The sequence below is a fragment of the Macrotis lagotis genome, chromosome 1 (assembly GCF_037893015.1).
Source record: "Macrotis lagotis isolate mMagLag1 chromosome 1, bilby.v1.9.chrom.fasta, whole genome shotgun sequence".
NCBI lineage: Eukaryota > Metazoa > Chordata > Mammalia > Peramelemorphia > Peramelidae > Macrotis > Macrotis lagotis.
In genome coordinates, this window is record NC_133658.1 from 318,569,832 (window position 1) to 318,595,916 (window position 26,085).

At 35.0% G+C, this 26,085-nt stretch overlaps 1 protein-coding gene across 1 annotated transcript in view; it reads left to right on the top strand.

Annotated features, from left to right (window-relative positions):
* TDRD12 (tudor domain containing 12) overlaps positions 1-26,085 on the top strand; it is a 62,863-nt gene that overhangs the window by 14,562 nt on the left and 22,216 nt on the right. The window contains exons 8-14 of the mRNA XM_074211484.1: positions 12,505-12,623; positions 18,168-18,244; positions 19,423-19,500; positions 20,900-20,960; positions 21,376-21,480; positions 24,299-24,484; positions 25,851-26,007. Coding sequence (XP_074067585.1) covers positions 12,505-12,623; positions 18,168-18,244; positions 19,423-19,500; positions 20,900-20,960; positions 21,376-21,480; positions 24,299-24,484; positions 25,851-26,007 — 783 coding nt within the window. The remainder of the gene's footprint in view (positions 1-12,504; positions 12,624-18,167; positions 18,245-19,422; positions 19,501-20,899; positions 20,961-21,375; positions 21,481-24,298; positions 24,485-25,850; positions 26,008-26,085) is intronic.

A 26,085-nucleotide genomic window follows, 5' to 3' on the forward strand; every position in this document is an offset into this window, starting at 1 on the left:
TTCACATCTTTGTTTTCAGTCATTTCTTTTTTTTTTAAAGAAAGCTTTTATTTATTTTGAATTTTACAGTTTCCCCCCATTTTTGCTTCCCTCCCCCCACCCCCCCACCCCCCCACCAAAGGCATTCTGTTAGTGTTTACATTGGTTCCATGTTATATATTGATCTCAATTGAATGTGGTGTCAGTCATTTCTTTTAAAGAGAACTAAGTACACACCATAAAAATCCTATTCTACTGTGGAGTCAGAGGACCTGGGTCACTTTTATCTCTGATTCTTCTTACTACCATATAACCCTGAGCAATTAACTTAAATGTCCCTGGACCTCAATTTTCCTATCTATAAGAAAGCATTGAACAAGATGACCTCTAGGGTGTCTTTAACAGGTGTAGAGCTGTGAAATATATACCATCATACCATAAGCTCTGACAAAGAAAATTTTTGATAATAAGTCTACAAATGGATTTTTGTCTGAGGATTAGCCTGATTGAATTTTGTTATCAGGTTAAAAGATGATGAATTTTTCAGGCGTAACTACTCCAGTAGGAGCATAGATTAAATGCGAGTAGAGACAACTTAGAAATCATCTAGTCTAGTGGTATGAAACTCAAAAACCTCAAACTATGTTGAATAAAATTTTTGTTTATTTTGTTAAGCATTTGTGAATTATATTTTAGTCTGGTTCCAGTGGGCTGCAGGATGGCACTGGGAGTAGGGGAGCCTTGGTCCCCAGTTTGACACCTAATCTAGTCCAGCCTCTCAAAGAAGTGGAAGGACTTGTTCAAGGTCATGCCAGGCAGTGAGTAGCAGAGCTAAGCTGTCTATGAACCCTGCTCACTCCAGTCAGTCAGTAAAGGCAGTGCCTTCAAAACATGTATACTGATGGGGGGGTGGGATGTGCACAGAATAATAGCTGGCCTCAATTTGCCTCAGTTTATCTCAGTTGTCAGGTGGAGATAATAACGGCATACCTCCCAGGGCTATGGTGAAGTTCATATGATTATCTACAAAAATGCTGTCATGGTCAGATCTATACGTCATAAAAATCACCTTGGCCAGGATTTTGGGAATAAGTTGGAATAGAAGGAGACTGGAGGTAGGGAGACCAGGTGAATGCTATTGTAAGCAGGTGAAAGATGATGGAGGTCTCCATGAGAGGGGAAGGTGCCTTAAGTGGAGACAGGAGACCACAGGCTCCTGGAACTAGGTACAGTCTTCATTTTCATTTTTGTATTTTAAGTGCCCAGTACATATAAAATGTTAAAATGCTTAATGAGTTAATTGTATTTTAAGTGCCCAGTACATATAAAATGTTAAAATGCTTAATGAGTTAATCTCTAGGAAACTGATAAAAATTGAGAATGCAATTTCACAGAACTGCAAATCTTTAAAGTAAATGCTTTGGTATAGTAATATAAATTGTTTGAGCTATTTTTCCTAATGTTTTGAGGCTTATTTTGTCTCCATTTAAAAGGTTTTATATATATATATATATGTGTGTGTGTGTGTGTGTGTGTGTGTGTTGTTATTATTACTATTATTAGCTTATGGACCTTTTTTTTGATCATTGTACCTACCCCCAGAGTTGTATTCTACTGGGCCTGTAATTTCAACCTCATGCAAATGACAGCTAATCCAAACTGTTCAGTTCTTATTCTTGTCCTACCACAAAAATCCATGACAAAAGCTCTACTTCCATTCAGTGTGCCTAGCAACCTCCTCATTTCTTCTTGACATTTTGTGGATACCAGTGGTACAGTCTTACTAGGTGACTTTTTCTTTTTTAGGTTTTTGCAAGGAAAACAGGGTTAAGTGGCTTGCCCAAGGTCACACAGCTAGGTAATTATTAAGTGTCTGAGACTGGATTTGAACCCAGGTACTCCTTGACTCCAGGGCTAGTGTTTTATCCACTGTGCCACCTAGCTGCCCCTACTAGGTGACTTTTAACCTGCACCATCCAAAGAAAATCTCTGATTTATACTTTGCTTTGTACAGGAAGTGGAATTAGGACTTAACCAGCTCAAAGCACTGGCAGTAGCTTCCTGGGACTGCAGTAGTATCTCCAGCAATCTGGGTCCTAGGAAGGAGCGATAGATGATAGTGGGGATGGGGCATTGTGGTGTGAGAAACTGCAAGTGAGTACTCTTGTGGAGGTGATCCCTAGGAGAGGCTTCTCAGTTGAGCCTCATTCCTTACCAGCTTGTTTTCTGAGGGCCCAAGGACTGATCTTGCTTCTCTTTTCACTGCCAGTGTCTGTTACTTCCAACCATTTGGATAAGACATAAGCTCCTTGGGGACTGGTTCATTTATATCTTTTTATCAGTAACACCTGCACATGATTGATGCTAGTTATAAGTCCTTATAGAAATGAATTATTGAACTTATAGAAATGAATTATTGAACTGAAATTTTAGAATGATAGTTGGAAGAAACATCAGAAGCTGTCTAGTCAACCTATTACTCGATAAAGGATCCCTTCCTATGATCAGGTCCAACCCTTTTAGAAATACTTGTGAGGGGGAATCTGAAAGCAGGCCAGCCCATGCCATTTTAGAGTAGATCTGATTGTGTAAGGAATTTTTTTTCCCCCTTTACATCCAGCCTAAACGTGCCTCTTGGCAGCTTTCAACCCTTTCAGCCTCCAAAAGGGAAGAAATATAATCCTTCTTCCACTGTTTGGCAATGGAAGCTTTCTCTTTTTCTCCAGTCCAAAATATCCTCATACCATCCTCATATGACTAGAACCTGAGTTACTTCACTACCCTGGTTACCCTACTTTGTTTTAATTTAAGGCAGTGGGGTTAAGTGATTTGCTCAAGGTCACACAGCTAGGCAATTATTAAGTCTCTGAGGTCTGATTTGAACTTAATTCTTCCTGACTCCAGAGCCAGTGTTCTATTCACTGTGCACCTAGCTACCCCCTTCACCCTACTTACTTAACTAAAATATTGTACCTAGAACTGAACATAGCGTTTTAGATGTGAATTGCTCAGGGCAGAATGTAATATAAATCCTTATGTATTATTTAGACTTATGTATTATTTATTATTTCTGGGTGCCATGCTAAGATCATATTATCTTTCTAGCTACTAAACCACAGTATTGACTGATATTGGTCATGTAAACCATTAAAATCCTTAGATCTAATGTATTAAAAAGATCTTAAATCCAAGGAGATAAATAGCTTAATAAAGATAAATAGCTCAGTTGGTAAATTAGCAAAATCAGTAAATTAGTAAAAAAAAAAATCTACTTAGTACTATCCAAATTAATGGCAATTTACTATAGTAGAGATCTTATTTGGATGTAAGCTAAGAGTCTATATATTTTTAATTGAATCGGATTTGTTCAGCAAAAAATAGGTTTTAAAGATTTGAAGTTACCACAAATCTGACTGGACAACCTACTATATCCTGCAGTGCTATTATAAATATTACCCTCTTAAAGATGGTTCTCACTAATCACTTAATTCTTTTTGTGTCTGAAATGTTGCTAGATGTATAATGTGAATGGAAGATTATAGACATAGACCCAAAAGGTTACTTAGAGGGCCAAGCCCCTCATTTTACAGAAGAAGAAACAGACCTAGAGAGGTGAAGTGTCTTGTCCAAGTTTATACAGGAAAGAGTAAGTCTTATTACAATTCTTAATTCTAATCTTCGTTACACTGGATAGACAATATCCAGGAATGCTGTGTTTGATTCCAGTTGTCATGATTGACAAACTGAGGGAGGAAAACAGAAGGTCTCAAATAAGCTCTGACTGCAGCTTCAGGCATAGAAATGTTCAATTCTTCTCCTTTAGTGTACAGAGTGTATATGTGTATATATATATATATATATATATTATATATATACATATATAATATATATATATAATATATATGTATGTATATTAGTTTTTACAAGGCAATGGGGTTAAGTGACTTGCCCAAGGCCACACAGCTAGGTAATTATTAAGTGTCTGAAACTGGATTTGAACCCAGGTACTCCTGACTCTAGGGCCAGTGCTTTATCCACTGCGCCACCTAGCCGCCCCTTATTTTTTTCTTTTTAAATGTTTACTGATACTTTTATAATAGCTCATTCATTTCCCAGTGACTCTTCCAAGATAATCCTCTTGTAACAAGTACATTCAAGTAAAGTAAATCAATAATGTTAAAATTTGATTTAAAAATGAATAATCAATATAATATTCTTCTTATAATGCTGTAATTGAAATAATGAATTAATTTGTCTTCAAATTTTTTTTTCTAGACCTGCTAAGAAATGGGATAGTGCTGCTATTCAATACTTTCAGAATATTCTTAAGGGTAAGACAAGCAAAAGCAGGAGCAGTCCTTACACTTATATATTCATGTTTGTTTGCATTTCATATCATAGTTACTGTTAATTTGGTAAGATATTTTTTAAAACATTAGAATAACCAAATTCCTCAAAGAGGCAAGAGAAAGATCTTCTATGTAGATAGCTAAAGATATTATAAGAAAAAAAAAGATATTATAAGAATCACTGTTGTCTTCCTGAATTTGTAAATGAACCTGAATTGTAAAATTATACTAGGAATTCTAGGAGGAATAAGAATGATTAACACTAGTGCATGTGTATAACACATAGTTCCTGCTTTCAGTTTGATTGTTAGACAAGAAATAAATAGCATATCATATGAAGTACTACAAGATTGTTAATTGTGTAATATAGCCTATAAGTACTGTAGGAACTCTAAGGGAGTAAAAGCTTTGTGGAGGAAATAGGCATTGAAATAGGTGTAACATGAATAGGATTTATTTAGAGGAATGAAAGAGTAGGGGGCATGGAATTCTATGGGAGAGGTAGGAAGGAAGACTGGTATAAAACCATGAGAGGGGGGGTGTGGGGTTGTGGATGTGGGTGGGTGTAGTGTTGTGGGTGTATTTTTACAGGAATAACCCAGGGGATGAATGGACTGATTCAGTCCTCCAATCTGAGGATCAGCCTAACAAAGGCTTTTCAAGGAAGATTGAGATCATAATTCATGAAACACTTATATACAGTAGTAAGATTGTGTTCTGCATCATCTTTGATGTAAGCGTGGACCCTGGAAATACTGAAGAGCATTGCAGCATTTGCAGGAGAAGCTATGATTCAGTTGTGCTACTCTAGGAAATGCTTTAGTTTGAAATGCTGAGAGGCAGTACATCATGATCTTGTCCTAGGAATTTTACAAGGACAAATTAGGAGACATTGGAAAGGAAGAAATGATAAGATTTGATTAGTTGGGTATCAATTTCAAAGGAAAGGGGAAGAAGAAAAAACAATTGAGAGTTGATGAAAGTTGTCATTACCCCCAAAGGCACTGGTTTGGGCCCAGAGATTGAGAAAATATTTAGTTTTTAATCATGTCAGGTGATAATGATGGAGAATATAAGTAGAATTGTCCTTTGTAGGCATTTGGCTGTATGAGACTTAGACCAGATCTCATACAAGAAGTTGGGGCGGAGTAACTTATTTGGTTTAGCTTTAATAGATGGTTCAAATGAGTAAAATAAAGATGGTTTAACAAAAAATAGAAATCCGTTGTAGTATGATAATAAAGGGAATCCCACTTAATACCTCCAATATAAATTGCTTCTTCCTTGTGAAGAAAGTCTCCCACATAGGGAACTTCCTGATGCTGCAGATTCATTTGCCCAGAATTGTCAGCCAATTCAGCCAGCATTTCTTGAGTACTTTTCATGTGCCAGCTACTGAGGGTACAGAAATGAAAATGAAGCAGTCCCTGCTTTCCCCCCATCTTTTACTTCTGAAATGCCTTGCTTCTAAACCATATGAACTTTCTTTTTACCCCTAGAATTTCAAGGGGTTGCAGAGAGAGTTTTCATGGGTGGTTGTTATGACTTCTTTTGCTAGGAAGAGTAGGGGAGATTTTCAAGTCAAAGTTACCAGGTAATAGGTGTATAAAGAAGTGTACAAAAGAGAATGAGCTGTTAACTTAGTTTTTGTAATGCCAAATAGTAAGTTTTAGGAAATTAAAAGTTGAAAGGTATTTTTTTACTAAATTTCAAAAATATTTTTGGTTTATTACCATATAAATGACAATTTTATTATTCATACTTAGCGACTTCGCAGATTGAAGCAAAATTATGTTGTTTGGAAGAAGATATTTTTGATGTTTACCTTTATGTAACTATAAAAAATGAAAAGGTAAGTGAAGTTCAATATGTACTGGAGAAAGTTCTGAATTTAGAATGATAGTTGGAAGAAACATCAGAAGCTGTCTAGTCAACCTATTACTCGATAAAGGATCCCTTCCTATGATCAGGTCCAACCCTTTTAGAAATACTTGTGAGGGGGAATCTGAAAGCAGCCAGCCCATGCCATTTTAGAGTAGATCTGATTGTGTAAGGAATTTTTTTCCCCCTTTACATCCAGCCTAAACGTGCCTCTTGGCAGCTTTCAACCCTTTCAGCCTCCAAAAGGGAAGAAATATAATCCTTCTTCCACTGTTTGGCAATGGAAGCTTTCTCTTTTTCTCCAGTCCAAATATCCTCATACCATCCTCATATGACTAGAACCTGAGTTACTTCACTACCCTGGTTACCCTACTTTGTTTTAATTTAAGGCAGTGGGGTTAAGTGATTTGCTCAAGGTCACACAGCTAGGCAATTATTAAGTCTCTGAGGTCTGATTTGAACTTAATTCTTCCTGACTCCAGAGCCAGTGTTCTATTCACTGTGCCACCTAGCTACCCCTTCACCCTACTTACTTAACTAAAATATTGTACCTAGAACTGAACATAGCGTTTTAGATGTGAATTGCTCAGGGCAGAATGTAATATAATCCTTATGTATTATTTAGACTTATGTATTATTTATTATTTCTGGGTGCCATGCTAAGATCATATTATCTTTCTAGCTACTAAATCACAGTATTGACTGATATTGGTCATGTAAACCATTAAAATCCTTAGATCTAATGTATTAAAAAGATCTTAAATCCAAGGAGATAAATAGCTATAATAAAGATAAATAGCTCAGTTGGTAAATTAGCAAAATCAGTAAATTAGTAAAAAAAAAAATCTACTTAGTACTATCCAAATTAATGGCAATTTACTATAGTAGAGATCTTATTTGGATGTAAGCTAAGAGTCTATATATTTTTAATTGAATCGGATTTGTTCAGCAAAAAATAGGTTTTAAAGATTTGAAGTTACCACAAATCTGACTGGACAACCTACTATATCCTGCAGTGCTATTATAAATATTACCCTCTTAAAGATGGTTCTCACTAATCACTTAATTCTTTTTGTGTCTGAAATGTTGCTAGATGTATAATGTGAATGGAAGATTATAGACATAGACCAAAAGGTTACTTAGAGGGCCAAGCCCCTCATTTTACAGAAGAAGAAACAGACCTAGAGAGGTGAAGTGTCTTGTCCAAGTTTATACAGGAAAGAGTAAGTCTTATTACAAATCCTCCAGCTCCAGATGCTGTGCTCTTTCCGCACCACTCTGAAAGACCGGGTCAGATGTCAAGAGGGGGACTTCAGATCAATTTTGGAGGAATAAAGAAGAATGTATTAGAAGTAAAGGAGTTATTTGGGGTAAAAGAATGACCTGTGAAGAGTTCTGAAGTTAGCAGAGGTTAGGACTGAGGGCATTGGTGATATCTCAGTCTGTGGTCTTTGGGGTAAGGCAAGCTATTCCTTACATAAGGCACTTTGTACCCTTTAGCAGAATTAACTGTCATTTAAATCTTCAATATTTGTGTTTAATTTTAAAGGTATGTGTTAATGATGATCTGGTTGCAAAGAACTTTGCTTGTTATGTAACACCCAAGGAAAAGAAAATTTATTGTTCAGAGAAACCTACACCAAAGAGTGTGGAATCCCCTCCAGATAAAATCAACCCTGCACTTGCCCTTTGGCCAATGTTGTTGCAAGAAAAGATTCCTGAAAAACTTGAAAAAAGTATGTATTAACCTCACAAGCAAATAGAATTCACATCTTTGTTTTCAGTCATTTCTTTTTTTTTTAAAGAAAGCTTTTATTTATTTTGAATTTTACAGTTTCCCCCCATTTTTGCTTCCCTCCCCCCCACCCCCCCACCCCCCCACCAAAGGCATTCTGTTAGTGTTTACATTGGTTCCATGTTATATATTGATCTCAATTGAATGTGGTGTCAGTCATTTCTTTTAAAGAGAACTAAGTACACACCATAAAAATCCTATTCTACTGTGGAGTCAGAGGACCTGGGTCTCTTTTATCTCTGATTCTTCTTACTACCATATAACCCTGAGCAATTAACTTAAATGTCCCTGGACCTCAATTTTCCTATCTATAAGAAAGCATTGAACAAGATGACCTCTAGGGTGTCTTTAACAGGTGTAGAGCTGTGAAATATATACCATCATACCATAAGCTCTGACAAAGAAAATTTTTGATAATAAGTCTACAAATGGATTTTTGTCTGAGGATTAGCCTGATTGAATTTTGTTATCAGGTTAAAAGATGATGAATTTTTCAGGCGTAACTACTCCAGTAGGAGCATAGATTAAATGCGAGTAGAGACAACTTAGAAATCATCTAGTCTAGTGGTATGAAACTCAAAAACCTCAAACTATGTTGAATAAAATTTTTGTTTATTTTGTTAAGCATTTGTGAATTATATTTTAGTCTGGTTCCAGTGGGCTGCAGGATGGCACTGGGAGTAGGGGAGCCTTGGTCCCCAGTTTGACACCTAATCTAGTCCAGCCTCTCAAAGAAGTGGAAGGACTTGTTCAAGGTCATGCCAGGCAGTGAGTAGCAGAGCTAAGCTGTCTATGAACCCTGCTCACTCCAGTCAGTCAGTAAAGGCAGTGCCTTCAAAACATGTATACTGATGGGGGGGTGGGATGTGCACAGAATAATAGCTGGCCTCAATTTGCCTCAGTTTATCTCAGTTGTCAGGTGGAGATAATAACGGCATACCTCCCAGGGCTATGGTGAAGTTCATATGATTATCTACAAAAATGCTGTCATGGTCAGATCTATACGTCATAAAAATCACCTTGGCCAGGATTTTGGGAATAAGTTGGAATAGAAGGAGACTGGAGGTAGGGAGACCAGGTGAATGCTATTGTAAGCAGGTGAAAGATGATGGAGGTCTCCATGAGAGGGGAAGGTGCCTTAAGTGGAGACAGGAGACCACAGGCTCCTGGAACTAGGTACAGTCTTCATTTTCATTTTTGTATTTTAAGTGCCCAGTACATATAAAATGTTAAAATGCTTAATGAGTTAATTGTATTTTAAGTGCCCAGTACATATAAAATGTTAAAATGCTTAATGAGTTAATCTCTAGGAAACTGATAAAAATTGAGAATGCAATTTCACAGAACTGCAAATCTTTAAAGTAAATGCTTTGGTATAGTAATATAAATTGTTTGAGCTATTTTTCCTAATGTTTTGAGGCTTATTTTGTCTCCATTTAAAAGGTTTTATATATATATATATATATGTGTGTGTGTGTGTGTGTGTGTGTGTGTGTTGTTATTATTACTATTATTAGCTTATGGACCTTTTTTTTGATCATTGTACCTACCCCCAGAGTTGTATTCTACTGGGCCTGTAATTTCAACCTCATGCAAATGACAGCTAATCCAAACTGTTCAGTTCTTATTCTTGTCCTACCACAAAAATCCATGACAAAAGCTCTACTTCCATTCAGTGTGTCTAGCAACCTCCTCATTTCTTCTTGACATTTTGTGGATACCAGTGGTACAGTCTTACTAGGTGACTTTTTCTTTTTTAGGTTTTTGCAAGGAAAACAGGGTTAAGTGGCTTGCCCAAGGTCACACAGCTAGGTAATTATTAAGTGTCTGAGACTGGATTTGAACCCAGGTACTCCTTGACTCCAGGGCTAGTGTTTTATTCACTGTGCCACCTAGCTGCCCCTACTAGGTGACTTTTAACCTGCACCATCCAAAGAAAATCTCTGATTTATACTTTGCTTTGTACAGGAAGTGGAATTAGGACTTAACCAGCTCAAAGCACTGGCAGTAGCTTCCTGGGACTGCAGTAGTATCTCCAGCAACCTGGGTCCTAGGAAGGAGCGATAGATGATAGTGGGGATGGGGCATTGTGGTGTGAGAAACTGCAAGTGAGTACTCTTGTGGAGGTGATCCCTAGGAGAGGCTTCTCAGTTGAGCCTCATTCCTTACCAGCTTGTTTTCTGAGGGCCCAAGGACTGATCTTGCTTCTCTTTTCACTGCCAGTGTCTGTTACTTCCAACCATTTGGATAAGACATAAGCTCCTTGGGGACTGGTTCATTTATATCTTTTTATCAGTAACACCTGCACATGATTGATGCTAGTTATAAGTCCTTATAGAAATGAATTATTGAACCAGACTTCCTCCCTTTTCCCCTTCTCCGTTGCAGAATGCAGTCTCACAGCTTCTCTTTCCTGAAAACAACCTGTATGGTTCTTTGTAATACTTCCCCCTCCCTTAACTATTAGTGACATCAGAAAATAAGATCAATTAGTTCTTTCATATACCTCCCTTCACTTGCTTTTACATAGTTGGCCATGCTCCTGAGAAAGTTTTTTCAGTTTTAAGTTTTACAGATTTAATGTCTGTAAATTTAATCATTCCATTCTGTAAGCTTAATTTATTTTATGCTCTCAGATTTTCATATGCAAAATGTTCTTACATTGAAACAGGTTTTTTTTCTTTCATTATTTTCTGTTATATTTTAAGTTCTAAACTGTTTCCCTCTCTCCCTCTCCACCCTGCAATAGAGAAGGTCACCTTTAGATAAGATTTATAAAATATACATAAAACCAGATGATGTATTATATGTTATATATTAATACATATTAATATATATTAATCAGTTCTTTCTTGAGGTAATAGCATCTTTCTTCATAGATCTTCTTTTTACAGTATTTATAGTACACAAAATAACTTGGCTGCTTATAACTATTCTTGCTATTTCTGTATCCAATATTCTTGGTTCTGGCTCACTTCACATTTTGTAATTTCATGCAGGAGTTGTCAAAGTTTTTTTTTAAAAACAATCTATCATGCCTAACAGTGGTTTTCCATCACATCATATACCACAACTTGTTTAACCATTCCCCACTTGATGGGCATTCCCTCAGTTTCCGTTTCTTTGCTACCACAAAGAGAATGGCTATAAATATTTAGAACATATAGATTCTTTTACTTCTGCTCCCCCCTCACTTTGAGAAACAGACCCAGTAGTGATATTGCTGGATCAAAGGGTATAGTTAGTTTAATAACACTTTGGGCATAATTTTAGATTGCTCTCCAAAAGGGTTGGATCAGTTCACAGTTCAATCAGTAGTGTATTAATGTTCCAGTTTTTCCATATCCCCTTGGGCATATGTCATTTTCCCATTTTATCATTTTGGCCAATCTTATCTTTGAGATGATATTCAATTATTTTAATTTGTATTTTTTAATCAGTAATTTTAGAACATTTTTCATCATCAAAATTTTGATTTCATCATCAAAAACTGGAAGCAGACTTTTAAGATGAAAGTAGAACATAACAGGAGAGTTTACTTGTACATTACAATAGATATATTGGGAGACTTGACAGGTATTCCAACAATATTACCATCATTCTTTTTTTTAGGTTTTTGCAAGGCAAACAGGGTTACGTGGCTTGCCCAAGGCCACACAGCTAGGTAATTATTAAGTGTCTGAAACTGGATTTGAACCCAGGTACTCTACTCCTGACTCCAGGGCCGGTGCTTATCCACTACGCCACCTAACTGCCCCCATCATTCTTTTTTGTATATTTTTCTAGAATTTCCCTCCCTAAAATACTAATGACATAGGAAAATTCAGCCTTCTTAACTTGCTACTCCTTTCTTTTAAACCTTAGACTATTTTCAAAAACTAAATTCAGTCTTTTGGGGGGTTTTTTTGGGCAAGGCAATGGGGTTAAGTGACTTGCCCAAGGTCACACAGCTAGGCAATTATTAAGTGTCTGAGGATGGATTTGAACTCGGGTCCTCCTGACTCCTGGGCTGGTGCTCTATCCACTGTGCCACCTAGCTGCCCCCTAAATTTAGTCTTAAAGAGGGATATATATATATAAAGAGTTTCCATCATTAGGGATATTTAGAAGGACTTGCCTCAAGCTCATGATTAGTGGTCAGCTCATTTTTCTTGAGAACAGCAGAGTGAGAATTTAATATTTTGGATAATATCCCTGAAGCATGGCAGAATCCTAAGAAGGCATCGAAGAAGAAATATTGTGTATGGTATTTGGAAAACAACTTAAAAGTCAAGAAAATGTGCTAATATATTCAAAAAAATTTCCAAAAAACAAAGATTGAGAAAACGGGTTTAATTTTGAACAAATCACAAAAATTCAATTAACTACAACTCCACATTTCTTGAGCATTTTATTAGAGTATCATAGTTTTTTGTTTTTACATCCTCATTTTTCCTTAGCTCTCATCTGCAGCCTATTGTTTTCAAATGTTTTATGAGACAATTTGTTTTTAATTTGCAGGTGTGATTTTACAACATAATGGACTTTCATTGAATTTATCCTCTAAAAAAATCACTGAGAGAATAGAGAAGATATATAAAGAAAAGGAATGTATCTCTTTAAAAGAAATAAATAAAATTGTAAGTATTTAAATTTGAATTAGCAGAAATGTCTTATTATTTTTATCTTTAAGAAAAAAACCTTTTTAGTCTTGGGAGATAGTCAACTATAACCTGAGTACTGTTCAGTACCTAGTGTTTGTTTGAATCAATATTCGAGATCCAACAATCCTGTCGATTCACTGAATCTTGAGTTAGGACCTTAGCATCAAATCCTTTCTTTTAATATACTAAGCTTTTCATAACCCAGAGATAGAGATTAGAGAAATAGGAAAGGACTCATGTATAAACATATTTATAATAGCTCTTTTTTTATAGAGGCAAAGCCCTAAAAACTAGTAGTGATCATGAGTAGGGGAATGGCTGAACACATTATATTATGTATAGGAATGTAGTAGAATATTGTAAATATTGCTGTAAGAATTAACAAAACAGACATTTTTCAGAGAAACCTGATAATACTTGTATAATCTGATAGAGAATGAAAGAAGGGACACTAAAAGAACAGCTTTTACAATGACATTACAAAAATAAGCAGTTTTGAAAGGCTTAAGAACTCTGATCAATACAATATCCAGCAGTGATTTCAAAGGACTCATGTGTGCTACCCTTCATTTGACATGAGGTACTAGGCTCAGAATGCATAATGAGATATACCCTAGCATTTTTCCACAAATTGTCATCCAGCCCCTGCATATAACTTAGATGGCCAATACCCCATTATGTAGCAGTTCTTACTGTTACAAAATGTTGCTTTTTATTTAACCAAAATTAGATACCTTTAGAGGTCTTCAGCTTAATAGCCCTGTCCTGCATTGTGGCATCAAGCAAGTTAAGTCCCTTTTCCATCATGTAAGCCTTTCAAATAGTTGAAAATAGCTGCTGTCATGTGACCCCCCTTCCTGAAACTAAATTTTCTTGGTTCCTTCAACTAATTCTTCTGTGGCAAGAGTTTTTAATCTTGTGTCTGTGAACATGTTTTTCAAAATGTATTTTGTTAACCATATTTGAATATAATTGGATTACTGTAGTTAAAATTGGCGCTTTTTGCAATTTATATTATGTTCTGTATCTTTCTTTGGTTATAAACCTCTCATTCCTTAGATCTGACAGATTATTCCTTGTTCACTCTTATAAATCCTGTGTATTTTTTGCATTTAAAAGCATTATTTTGAGAATAGAACCATAGCTTTACTATGATTTTTTTTAACTATGTTTTTTTTACTACAGAAAGGGATATTCAGAGAAGATGCCTTACCCTCTTGGACAGCATTCCTCTTTTGATGTTATAACACTATAGTTTTTTTTGGCTTCCCTGACACATTGTTGATTGATCTTGAACTTGTAGAAATTTTCTTCCTAAAAAATTATTCTTTAGTTGTATCTTCCTCTCTTAACACTTTTGCAGTAGATTTTTAAAAAAATCCCAATTGCAGGACTTGGAATTTATTCCTATTAAAATCCATATTACCAGATTTGCTTTGCTCTAGCCTGCGAAGATGTTTTCCCAATCCTGTCTTAGCTGTTTTTCTCAGGTTTGTGCCATCTGTAAATTTGATAAGCAGGTCTTTAGTGCAGTCATTCATTTCTTTGACAAAACTGTTGGAAAAGCAAAAGGCTAAGCCTAGGTCTCTATTAGAAACTTCCCTTTGAATTGGGCAAGCTCTTTAACTTCCTTGGATCTCAGTTTCCTATTCTATAAAGTAATGGGGTGAGAATAGATGACTATTAATTGCTAATGTAATTCTGAATCCACCTAAGTATAATGGCATCCTCTTTAGGTATGTGGCTCTAGAGAGAGCACTAGACTTGGAAGTCAAGAAGACCTGAGTTCAAATTCTGTTTGTTACCATGTGAATCCTGAACAAATCATGTAACCTCAAAATGGAAAACAAAATTGAATTGTCATAAGGATCAAATGAGAATATTAGGAAAATGTCTAGCATTCTATGTGTGGCAAAAAGGAAACATTTGATAAAGGATTCCTTTTCCCTTCTTTTCTCCCCATATCTCTGGATTTTATTTTCAAGAATAATACAGGAAACTTTACATAATGCTGTCCTGAAATCCAGATATTCTATGTCCATATCATTCCCTTGTCTTATGAATTTATCCTGGAGAGAATGAAGTTAGTTTGCACGCATGACCAGTTTTAGATAAAACCATACTGCATGTTAACAAGCAATTTCCTCTACAAATCCATAAACCAACTCTTTAATAATGATTCCAGAATTTTGCCTTGAATCAAAGATAGTCTAAACTTTTTTTTGAATCAACTTTCCTAATCACTACAGTTTTTCCTCCATGAAAAACTGACAATAGCTTTGTTATCACATCTAGTAGTTAATTTTAATAAGAGTTTGACCACTCATCATCCTAGAGAAAAATAGTATTCATCACATTCATGTACCATAATTTGCTCAGGCATTTCCCAGTTGATAGATATCCCCTCAATTTCAGTTATACTGTAAATATTCTTGTACATGTGGGTCTTTACTCCTTTTTTATGACCTCTTTGGGATAAAGACCTAATAATAGTAATGCTGGATCAAAGAGCATGTATAGTTTTATAGCCTTTTGTACATAGTTCCTAATTGTTCTCCAGAATGGTTAGATTAGTTCACAACTCCACTAACAGTGCATTAATGTCCTAGTTGTCCCACATTCTTTCTAACATTGAGCATCTTCCTCTTTTTTAGTCATTTTAGTCATTCTGATAGGTATGAGGTGGTACCTCAGAGTTGTTTTAATTTTCATTTCTCTAATCAATAGTGATTAGGAGTATTTTTCATATAATTATAGATAACTTTAGTTTCTTCATCTGAAAACTGCTTTTTTCATATCCTTTGTTCATTTATCAATTGAAGAATGACTTGTATTCTTATAAATTTAAGCCAGTACTCTATTTTAGAAAGGAATATTATCAGAAACACTAGTTATCAAAAATGTTTCCCATTTTTTTTCTGTATTCCTTCAAATCTTGGTTGCATTTAGTTTGTGCAAAATCTTTTAAATTTACTGTAGTTTAAAATTAATCCATTTTGCACATTATTATATTCTCTATCTCTTCTTTGTTTATAAGTTCTCATTTCTTAGATCTGATAGACTATTCCTTGTTTACACCTATAAATTTCATCTAATCAAAGCACTTTCAGAACATGAAGGATCCTTTATAATTTTAAACTATTCTTAGTTCTTGCTTGTTCAGATTATGGTAAAAATTAAATTTAAGAGTTGGAAGAGATTAATTTATCTAGCTTGCTTGGAAAATTAAATGATGGTCTCTGATGCCAAACATAGCATTTTGCATTTGATCCTGAAGTGATAGTGATGTAGTCAGACCTGAGATTTAGGAAAATTGCTTAAGTAGCTGAATAGAGGATGAATTAGAATGAGGAGACACCTGAGGCTGGGCACCCCGCCCCCAGTAAGATATTGTTATATTTCAAGAAGGAGGTGATGAGAGCCTGTACCTTCCAGTGTCAGGAAAGAAGGGAGATCTATACTCAGCTTTGTAGCTAATCAGTGCCAGTGCTTAATGCTTTTATTTCCACAGCATCTCTCCCATCTGTCTTTTTCTGTCTACCCACTCCACAATCTCTTTTGTTCAGGGCCTCACAATTTACACTAGGACTATTACAGTAACTTCCTAATGAATCTCCCTGCATCCTGTCTCTTCCTTTTCCAGCTCATCCTCTGCACAGATGTCAAAAACAAGTCTCACCAGCTCATTTCCTGGTTTGTTTCAGTGATTTTATGTTAACCTCTAAGATAAAAATACAAACTCCTCTGTTTAGGCATGTACATTTTTTTTGCAAGGCAAATGGGGTTAAGTGGCTTGCCCAAGGCCACACAGCTAGGTAATTATTAAGTGTCTGAGACCAGATTTGAACCCAGGTACTCCTGACTCCAGGGCCGATGCTTTATCCACTCTGCCACCTAGCTGCCCCCAGCATGTACAGTCTTTTAAACTGATTGTTAATTTGTCATTCAGGCTATTTATATACTATTCCCTTTCCCATACTTTGTACCATATGAATGGTCTACTTGATACTAGAGTATAAAGTTCCTTGAGGTGAAGAACTCTTTGATTTTTAAATTTTTATTCTCAAATATATTAAACATGATTGTACATGTACAACCTATATCAGATCACTTGTTGTCATGGGGAGGGGAATAAAAATTTGGAACTCAAAAAAGCTTTATAGAAAGATAAATGTTGAAAACCTTTGTATGTAATTGAAAAAAAAATTCAAAAAAATAAATTTATCTTCTCAGGGCCTAGCATCCAACTTTTCCATGCAAGTAAATATTAGGTGCTAGTGACTGACTCTGTAAACTATCCAAGTTTGTATTGCTTTTAGGGAGTTTTAATCCATTTATTCAAGTAGGTTAATGATTTAAAGGTTTGCCTATAAATTACTGGGTTAATTTGCAAAAATATGTCATCCTCATTCTTTAAGGCTGGGCAACTGATAATTATTTATTTATTTCAGTTTTTTTTTGTAAGGCAGTGGGGTTAAATGACTTGTCCAAGGCCACACAACTAGGTAATTATTAAGTGTCTGAGGCCAAATTTGAATTCAGGTCCTCCTAAAGCCAGGGCCTGTGCTCTATATTCACTACTCTACCTAGCTGCTCCTCAACTGACAGTTATTAAAAACATGCACTTCCTATGTCCTAGGCATAGTAGGTTTAGTGCCAAAAATACAGGCTAAATACAAGGCAATCGATCCCAATCTTCAAGCAGTTTTTCTAATTGGGGAAGACTACACTTAAGAGATAATTTTCTTTCCAGGGGCATAATGTTGAAGTGCTGAAAGTCAGAGGAGGGCTTGTATAGCAGAAAGGTATTCTTTCATCCCACATATTCAGTCATTCATCACTTGTGTCCTTTTCCCTTCACTAAAATCACAACCACTGCAGTTTAGGTCATAAGGGTCGCCTATTGCTTCCTAGATTCCTGCACTCTGTCCTCACCTCCTTCTCACCTTAGCCTTGAATCCTAGCTGCATCTGGGAACAGGCTATTTCTTGTAAGATAGCTTTTATCTTATCTTGCCTGGAAACATATTACCTTCTGGCTACTTCCAGACTATGCTACCTCTCCATTGCCTTCCTTCTCCACTTAGAACACAGCTGGAGCAAAAGGGACTTCCTTGTTTACTTATTATATCTTATTTCTCCTCACTTAGCACAGTGCCTGGCCCTCAGTATATGTTTAGTAAATACTTTTTTTTTTTAGGGTTTTTGCAAGGCAATGGGGTTAAGTGGTTTGCCCAAGGCCACACAGCTAGGTAATTATTAAGTGTCTGAGGCCAGATTTGAACTCAGGTACTCCTGACTCCAGGGCCGGTACTCTATCCACTGCGTCACCTAGCCGTTCCAGTAAATGCTTTCTTATCATAAATAATCTGTTGAATATGTAAAATTAAATTCTGAGTGATTTTAAAAGCTCTGGTGTTGAACAGAAAATATTCTAGCAGCATGAAATATTTACTCAGATGTGTATACTTAGGAATCCAAGTATCCAAGTGTTCTTGAGAATGTTTTTGTTTTTGTGCAGACTGTTGCACCTTCAGCATATTGTCCTGGAAAAGGAGGCATAACTATTTATGCTGAACCAGATGATCGAACAGAAAGGTATGAATGAGAAGTCAGTAAGTTGCTTACAGAACTATTTTTAGCCATCTTAATCCTATAAGACATGCCAAATAAAACTGTATAAGAAATGGTCCTGATTTCCAAGAAAGGGTAAATAGTGTATTTTAGTAACTATGCAGCAAAACACATGACAAAATCTTCAGACAGTAAGTACTAATTAAACAGATTTGCTAATTAACTAAAATAGTTGATTTATTATTAATGGATCTATATGTACCTGAACTCCTTAAGTCTTTAAGGAGTACAATATGATTCTGGACTTGACCCTGTCCTTAGCAATGTTTTTATTAGTGCCTTTGATGATCACACAATTGGGGTCCTTATTAAATTTGTTGATGATACATAGAGCAGAGAAGGATAACAAAGGATAGAAGAATACAGATTTTCAAATTTGACAGTTTCTGAGAACTATGTATAACACTAGGACAATGAAATAAAGTATAAAAGTTATTTTGAAGTATAATTCAACAAGGGTAATCAGTGTTGAAGGTGATATAAAAATGAATATAGTTTCTTCAATTTCTTCCCTTCCCCCACCATTTTAGTCTAGTAATGAGGGATTTTGGGAGGGTAACCAATGATGAGAGACAAATAACTGTAATATAAGTTGTGATATAAAAGAGGTGTGAACAGTGTACAGGTATCACATAGAAAACTTAAATGCTTGAATTTTTATGTCAAAGCTATTTTTTAATGTTAAAGAAGTAAAAGTTTTCAGTTGACCATACACTTTAATCTGAGTCATTATTTTATGGCAGATTTTTTTAAATGGCCAAAATCTTAAACTTAATAAAAGTAAAACATCAGTATCATGAGATATACCTAAATCCTATCTCATGATATTCAGTGCTGGTCATACTACTTCAGGGTCTGGAGAGTCCAAAAGGTGATGAAGATGTTGAGAGATTGCTCTAGAAATCATATAATGAAGGAAAAAGTGGAAAGAGGTAAGATATTTTGGAGGTCTGTGAAGAGGCCTATAAATTATATAAATGTAAGAAAACCTGGCCTACTATAGAGAAGCAAGTCACTGTCCAGTTGAGTTGGAATATCAGATAAATGAGGTGGTGACACACTTTTTTAAAAAGTTATTTTCAGTGTTTTTGACATGTATATTTATAATGTTCTCATATGAACTTTCTTTTTTAAATTTCTAGTTCATTTCAGAAGTTAAATGAAAAACAATTCAAATTTACATCAAAGAAGAAATATGATGAAAAAAATGGCTGTGTAAAGTAAGGAATTTAGGATTTAGAAAGTTTAATAATGGCATGAAAACTTGAATTTGGCATATGATTTCACACTGAGAATCAATTCTACATTTCTGTTGGATGCAATATTATCGTATAAAGCATATGCAATAATTTTGGTTGCAACTTTTTCCTGTGATTAAGCCATTTCTCTCGTGATTTGTTTTTAATTCTGTTTCACGTTTCTAAAGTTCTTTGATTGTAAGTAACAATGAATATAATAAAAGTGTTCTAAAAGGAATAGTTTTAGCTTTTTTTTTTTAGGGTTTTTTTTTGCAAGGCAAATAGGGTTAAGTGGCTTGCCCAAGGCCACACAGCTAGGTAATTATTAAATGTCTGAGACCGGATTTGACCAGGTACTCCTGACTCCAGGGCCAGTGCTTTATCCACTATGCCACCTAGCCGCCCCGGTTTTAGCTTATTTTCCTGGTGATTTTTGAATGTTTTTCAGAAGCAATATTAGATGGATTTTTGCTATTTCTGTGGTGGTTGGATTTTTGCTTTTTTTCCCCCAAGTTGTTTAGAATAAAAAAGAATTGATCACTGGTATAGATTTCACTACTTTGTTGTCTATATCCAGAGAAATAACAGTGGAGACTGAATGGAGATTGAAACATATTATTTTCATTTTTTTCTTTTTCATGGTCTTTTGCTTTCATTCTGATTCTTTCATAACATGATTATTGTGGAAATATGATTGTACATATATAGCTTATATCAGATTGCTGCTTTGGGGAGGGGATGGGGAAGGAAGGAGAAAAATTATATAAAGAATGTTGGAAACTATTTTTACATAAAATTGGAAATAAAATACTATTAAATGAAAAAACTTCAATATTTTCTAAATGCTCTATTCTGTTGAAGTTAATTCCTCATAATTTGGAGTTGAAGATAACTGCATCTTTTCAGATTAACAAAGTACTGAGATTTTATTACAGTTTGCCTTTTTGAGAATAGCTATACTATTTTTTTTTCCATGGAAAAGACTGTTTGCAAGTATACTTATCAGTTACCCAAATATAAAAAACACCTTAATTCAGGTTAGCTATAATTCAGTGATGCACTTTTGTTTGGTTAAGGATTCAAGAAGGGGAATGTGTGTTCCTTAAGTTTATATATTCTGTGCTGTTTTTGTTACCTGACATAGGTTCAAGGTCCCTACAAGAGTGACTTGTTTGACTGATAATATTTTGCCCTTCCTTGCCTCATTTTTCACATCTATAAAAGAAGGGAATAAAATAATTTTAAGGACCCTTTCACTTCCAAAAAAGTCTTTGTTTTGTGACAAAAATCATTTTTGAATGCCATTTAGGTAGTATTAAAATAATTGAATTGAAAACATAAAAATGTTCTTAAATTGTCATTTTCATTTAATATTTTATAGGTTGCTGCAGTTTTTAAATCCTGATCCTTTGAAAATTGATGGCATCCATGACATACAACAGGTATTCCAAGGCCTCAGAATGCAATGAAAATATTTTGCTCATGTTTTCATTACCATCACCTCTCTGCTTTTAGATCTGAGAAATGAGAGAAGGTATTATGCTTTTAGAAAGGTATATATTAAACATTCAAAGCCCAGAAGTCCACCTGTATCTTTTTTTATTTAGTTTTTGCAAGGCAATGGGGTTAAGTGGCTTGCCCAAGGCCACACAGCTAGGTAATAAATGTCTGAGGTCGCATTTGGAGTCCTCCTGACTCCAGGGCCAGTGCTCTGTCCACTGTGCCACCTAGCCGCCCCACCTTTATCCTTTCTTGACTAGTAATGTAATCACTTCATTGATTGAAATAATTTTTGATATTGAAAAAACTTACGTGCCTTTTGTACATCTTCAGTAATAATCAGTTTTACTCCATCAGTTGCAGAAATCAAAGTCTAGCATCCTGCAACCTTCTGTTGTTCTTCGAAATAAAATCGAACCCTGTTCATTTGAAACTGCACCACTTTCGGTGGATTTGAAAAAGGTAAAAATACTATCTTTAAAATACTTGGCAGGTATACATTGAACTATATTTATGGTCTTTAGGTTTTTTTTTGTTTTTGTTTTTGTTTTTGTTTTTTTTGCAACGCAATGGGATTAAGTGGCTTGCCCAAGGCCACACGGTTAGGTAATTATTAAGAGAGAGACTGGATTTGAACCCAGGTACTCCTGACTCCAGGGCCAGTGCTTTATCCACTGCGCTACCTAGCTGCCACGGTCTTTAGTTTTTTATATTGTTAATCAGTTTGACTTTTTTTACTTGATTAATTTTTCATTCCATTAATGCTCTCTGTTGCAAGTGTTCCTAAAAGGAAGGTGTTTTTTTGAGTGTTCTTAAGGATGTTCACAGGGTGCTACAGAACTTTTCACATTGTTCAGCTCTGAGGAAGCTTTTATTGTTTGAGTATTAGAATGAAAGTGCATTGATTGTGTGTGGAAAATCCCTCCAACAGAAATTGACATAGGTTTTTCTCCTTAACCTCAGAGGATTTTCCTACTCTGATTGTAAAGCCAAGCAAACAAGAGAAAAACTGTTTGAAGTAGAAAACTATATAAGAAAAGGTGGAGAAGGTGGTATAGGATTAATATGGTATAGAACAAAAGCAAATTAGAACCCTAAGGATTTTCCTTTATTCTGACAAAAGTATCCTACTAAGTAAAATTCTCCTGCATGGTGAGTCTTATTTAACAAAGAGATCAGAAGAGAAAATACAACCCAGAAGTGATTTGAGTATGAGAAACCTTTCGAGAGACAATGTGATATGCTCAAAAAAGTATAGTTAAATCACTTTACCTTCAGCATTAGTTGTGTGACTATGGACAATTATTTCACCACTCTGAGATGCAGTTTGATCATCTATTTAAAGGAGGAAAATAATATTTGCACTTTACAGTGAGGATAATATGTGCTCTGTTTCTTAGAATAATTTAGAGAGAAGAAATTGAACAGAATACCATTTTGAGAATTAATGATATTATCCTTAAAAAAAGATTCACAATGAGTCTGCAACTTCAGCATTAAAGAAATACTATAGTTAGATTAAAATATATATGGTGATTGTTGAACCTTAAGGTGAACAAGTTACTCTAACTTCTCATGGAACAAAACTGAACATTTAACAAAAATGCTGGCCTTTGCATTGGATGGCAATGGATCTTACCTGTCATTTTTAACCTTATAACCTTGAGCAAGTCAGTTAATTTTTTAACTTTTCTTTCCTGTATAAAATGGGGCTGATAGCTATCCAGTATATTTTACAAAGAAAGCATTTTGTAAACTTTAAAGTACAATAGAAATGAGACATATTTTTTATTATTCTTAACCTGGAATAATCTGTTCATCAGAGCCCATATTTTAACCATGCAGCTTCATCACCAGACTGATCATTCATCCTAGAGTAGTATGAACATCCTCCACATTGATGGCCAGCAGTTGCTTAGCAAACAAATTTTCTATATTCTAGATTGTAATTAGTCTAGGTCAGATAGCTAAATCTCATTGAAGATAACCAGGTACCCTTTTTGCCATCTCCTCAGTTATTTGGTCTTTCATTTCATTATAATTTTTCCATTTTCATTTTGAGGCATGAGAAAAACATAAGTAAGATCAGTAGTTTTGACCATTCTAGATGGTAGAATCCATCTCCAGGAGGAGCCCCATTCCTTCTTAAGGCCTGAAACCCAACAAACTTTTTGAAATCTTTCTTGTTCTCTTTACAGTTTTAAAAAAAAAGTAGAATAGTACAATTGATTATATTTAATGAAAAAGAGTAGCCTTTTTTAGATATCAGCTGAATATGAAATTATGAGTAATTTATTTTTTGTTGATTTAGTCTATCCTTTGAGAATTATTGTTGCTATAAGAATGTCAGACCCCTTCTCTCTTAAGACTATTGAAGTATTTGGGAATCTTGTATTTAAAACATTCTGTCCAAGGCTGCCATTTTGACTTTGGTAAATATCAGGTGCACAATGATAGAAAAATGTGAGTAGTCTTATTCATTTTTTTTTTAGTTTTTTTGCAAGGCAGTGGGGTTAAGTGGCTTGCCCACAGCTAGGTACTTATTAAGTGTCTGAGGCCAGATTTAAACTTGGGCACTCCTGACTCCAGGGCCGGTGTTCAATCAATTGCACCACTTATCTGTCCCTCTTATTCAGTTTTGTTTCTGATTCAGAAGTTTATTTTTTATGATCCAAGATAACATTAGAGGGTTTGGCTCATCTTTGAGAATATAGTCAGTTGAGTTAAAGTTATCAACCCTTCTTCCAGAATATCATAGTTGTTGTTGGTGAGATTTCTAGTATTAATATCTATGTTCATAAGAATGAATGATTTGGAAATGGTGAGTTTAAAATGATTTATGTTTTCAGACTTTTGGGGGGGAAAAAGCTTTTGAAATGAGCAGATGTTCTTCATAAGTTATTTTTTTAAAGGAATACTGAACCTAAAAGAACTTTGAGATCATCTAATCCAATATCCCCATTTTACCAGTGAGAAAACTCAGGCTTAGAAAGTTGAGTAAGAGGGCACACAGGAACAGCCTCAAGAAAACCTGACCTAGAATTGGGTTCTCTTACTTGCTGATGTCCTTAAAATGTGTCTTTTACTCTAAATGCTGTAGCATATGTTAAGTTTTTTTCAAAAAAATTTTAGCCAGATTTTCCTTTTAAGTCCTTTTGTTAAACCAGGAAAATTATGATAATGGGAATATTTTAAAAGGTAGTAAAAAGTACTTTTATCAGTGCTTTATATTTTTTGTTTCATTAAATTTGTTTTTTTTTTTGTTTTTTTTCTTTACCAGACACTTAGAAAAAATAAGTTTCAAGGACCAAGTCACACTGAGTCTTATTGCTGGCCACCAATAGCTCGTGGATATGATGTGGTTGTCATATCTCATCATGGAAATGATCCTCTCTTATATATTCCACCAATGCTTACATTTTTACAAACAGGGGGCTGCTACAAGTCATTACCAAGTAGAAATGGAGTAAGTTGAAAATTTTTGTTTCACAATAAAAAGCCAGATTTTTTTATAAAGCCCCAAGTTGAACCTAAACAAGCCTGACTTCCTCTATTTAGAGTTTCATCTGTCACTTATTTTTTTTTTTTGGTTACTACTTATTTTCTCCACTGATAATCATCTTCACTAGGCATCTGTTTTGCTAGTGGAATTTTATGATGGAATTGAAAGTCACCAGGAAAGATGAAGAAGAAATATGTGGTGATAAAGATAGCGTTTGGGCCTGGATGATGAGAATTAAAGAATTGAACAGTTTTGGAGGTTATCACAGAGAGAAGGTGAATTGGTGTGCATTGTAAAAATGTCATAAAGACCTTACTTCATTTCCTCATTCTAGTATAGAGAGTGACCCTTGGTTCCAAAGGCTATAATATGCCATTAGAACTCAAGCTGTGAATACCAATAATCTGGTTTCATCTCACCATGGGTTAGAGGGTCAGGGATTTTCAAGCTACAACTTTAACAATACAGCTTTCCAAGGCAGTTAATAGCAGAATCCACACTTAATGAAAGAGCGTCATTAAGGAGTAGAGAGGCTTGATGGGCAATATTAATTAAGTTACAGTTGACATTGTGTAAAATAGGTGATTTACTAATATTGACAGCAAATTATATTTTGTCAATACTAGTTAAAGTTTTTCTGTACAATATGCAGAAAATTAAATAGAGAGATTGAAACAATCTTTACTAAAAAGAATTATTTTTTTTTTTCAGTAATAACAGTGTCTCTGGTACTCTCGTGATTTTTCTGGTCTTTCTTGGTCTCTCCCCAGTAAATATGTCGTAAAATTATTTTAGCATTTACAGTGACGTTTGACTGGGTGGAAAGTGTATAGGAAGGAGCTTATTCCTGGCTTTTGATCAGAGATTCAGGATAGGGAGACTACAATAAAAAGATAATTTTACTCCTTGAGGAGGTGCATTAATGTCGGACTCCTTTTAACAGTACCATTTGGTATTCTGTCATTATTATTTCTGAAAAGATTGTGTGTTAATGCAGTCTCTAAATTGACATTTAAATTAACAAAGATGTGTGAATATATGTAGTGGGAAAACACAGGAACTAATAGTTAGACCTGGCTCAGTTCAGTGTCAGCTCTTTGCCTTGACCAAATCAGTGAACCAGTCTCTCTGGGCCTCCCATTTCTTCCATCTGTAAAACAAGAAGGTTGGACAAAAGGATCTTTCAAGCCCCTTTATTAAACTCTTTGTTCATTTATATCTATTACAGGAAGTTGTTCAGTTGCTAGGTGGTTTGCTTTATGTTTAAATGCATCTAACTTGTATTCCATTTTGATCCAAAAGTATATAAAATACTTTTTTGTCTTTTCAGCCATTAGCAGTAATTGTATGTCCTGGATGGAAAAAAGCACAACACATTTTTGAACTACTAGAAGAATATGGTAGATGTTCTAGGCCTCTTCATACCATGTTATTAATAATTGGACTTAACAAAGAAGAAGCTCAAAATATGAAGTTTCAGAGAGGATGTAAGCACATTTAATGGAAAATAATAAAGACTTTGGTTTTTCACATAAGGGAAAAATAACATGGTGTTATTTTTAGGT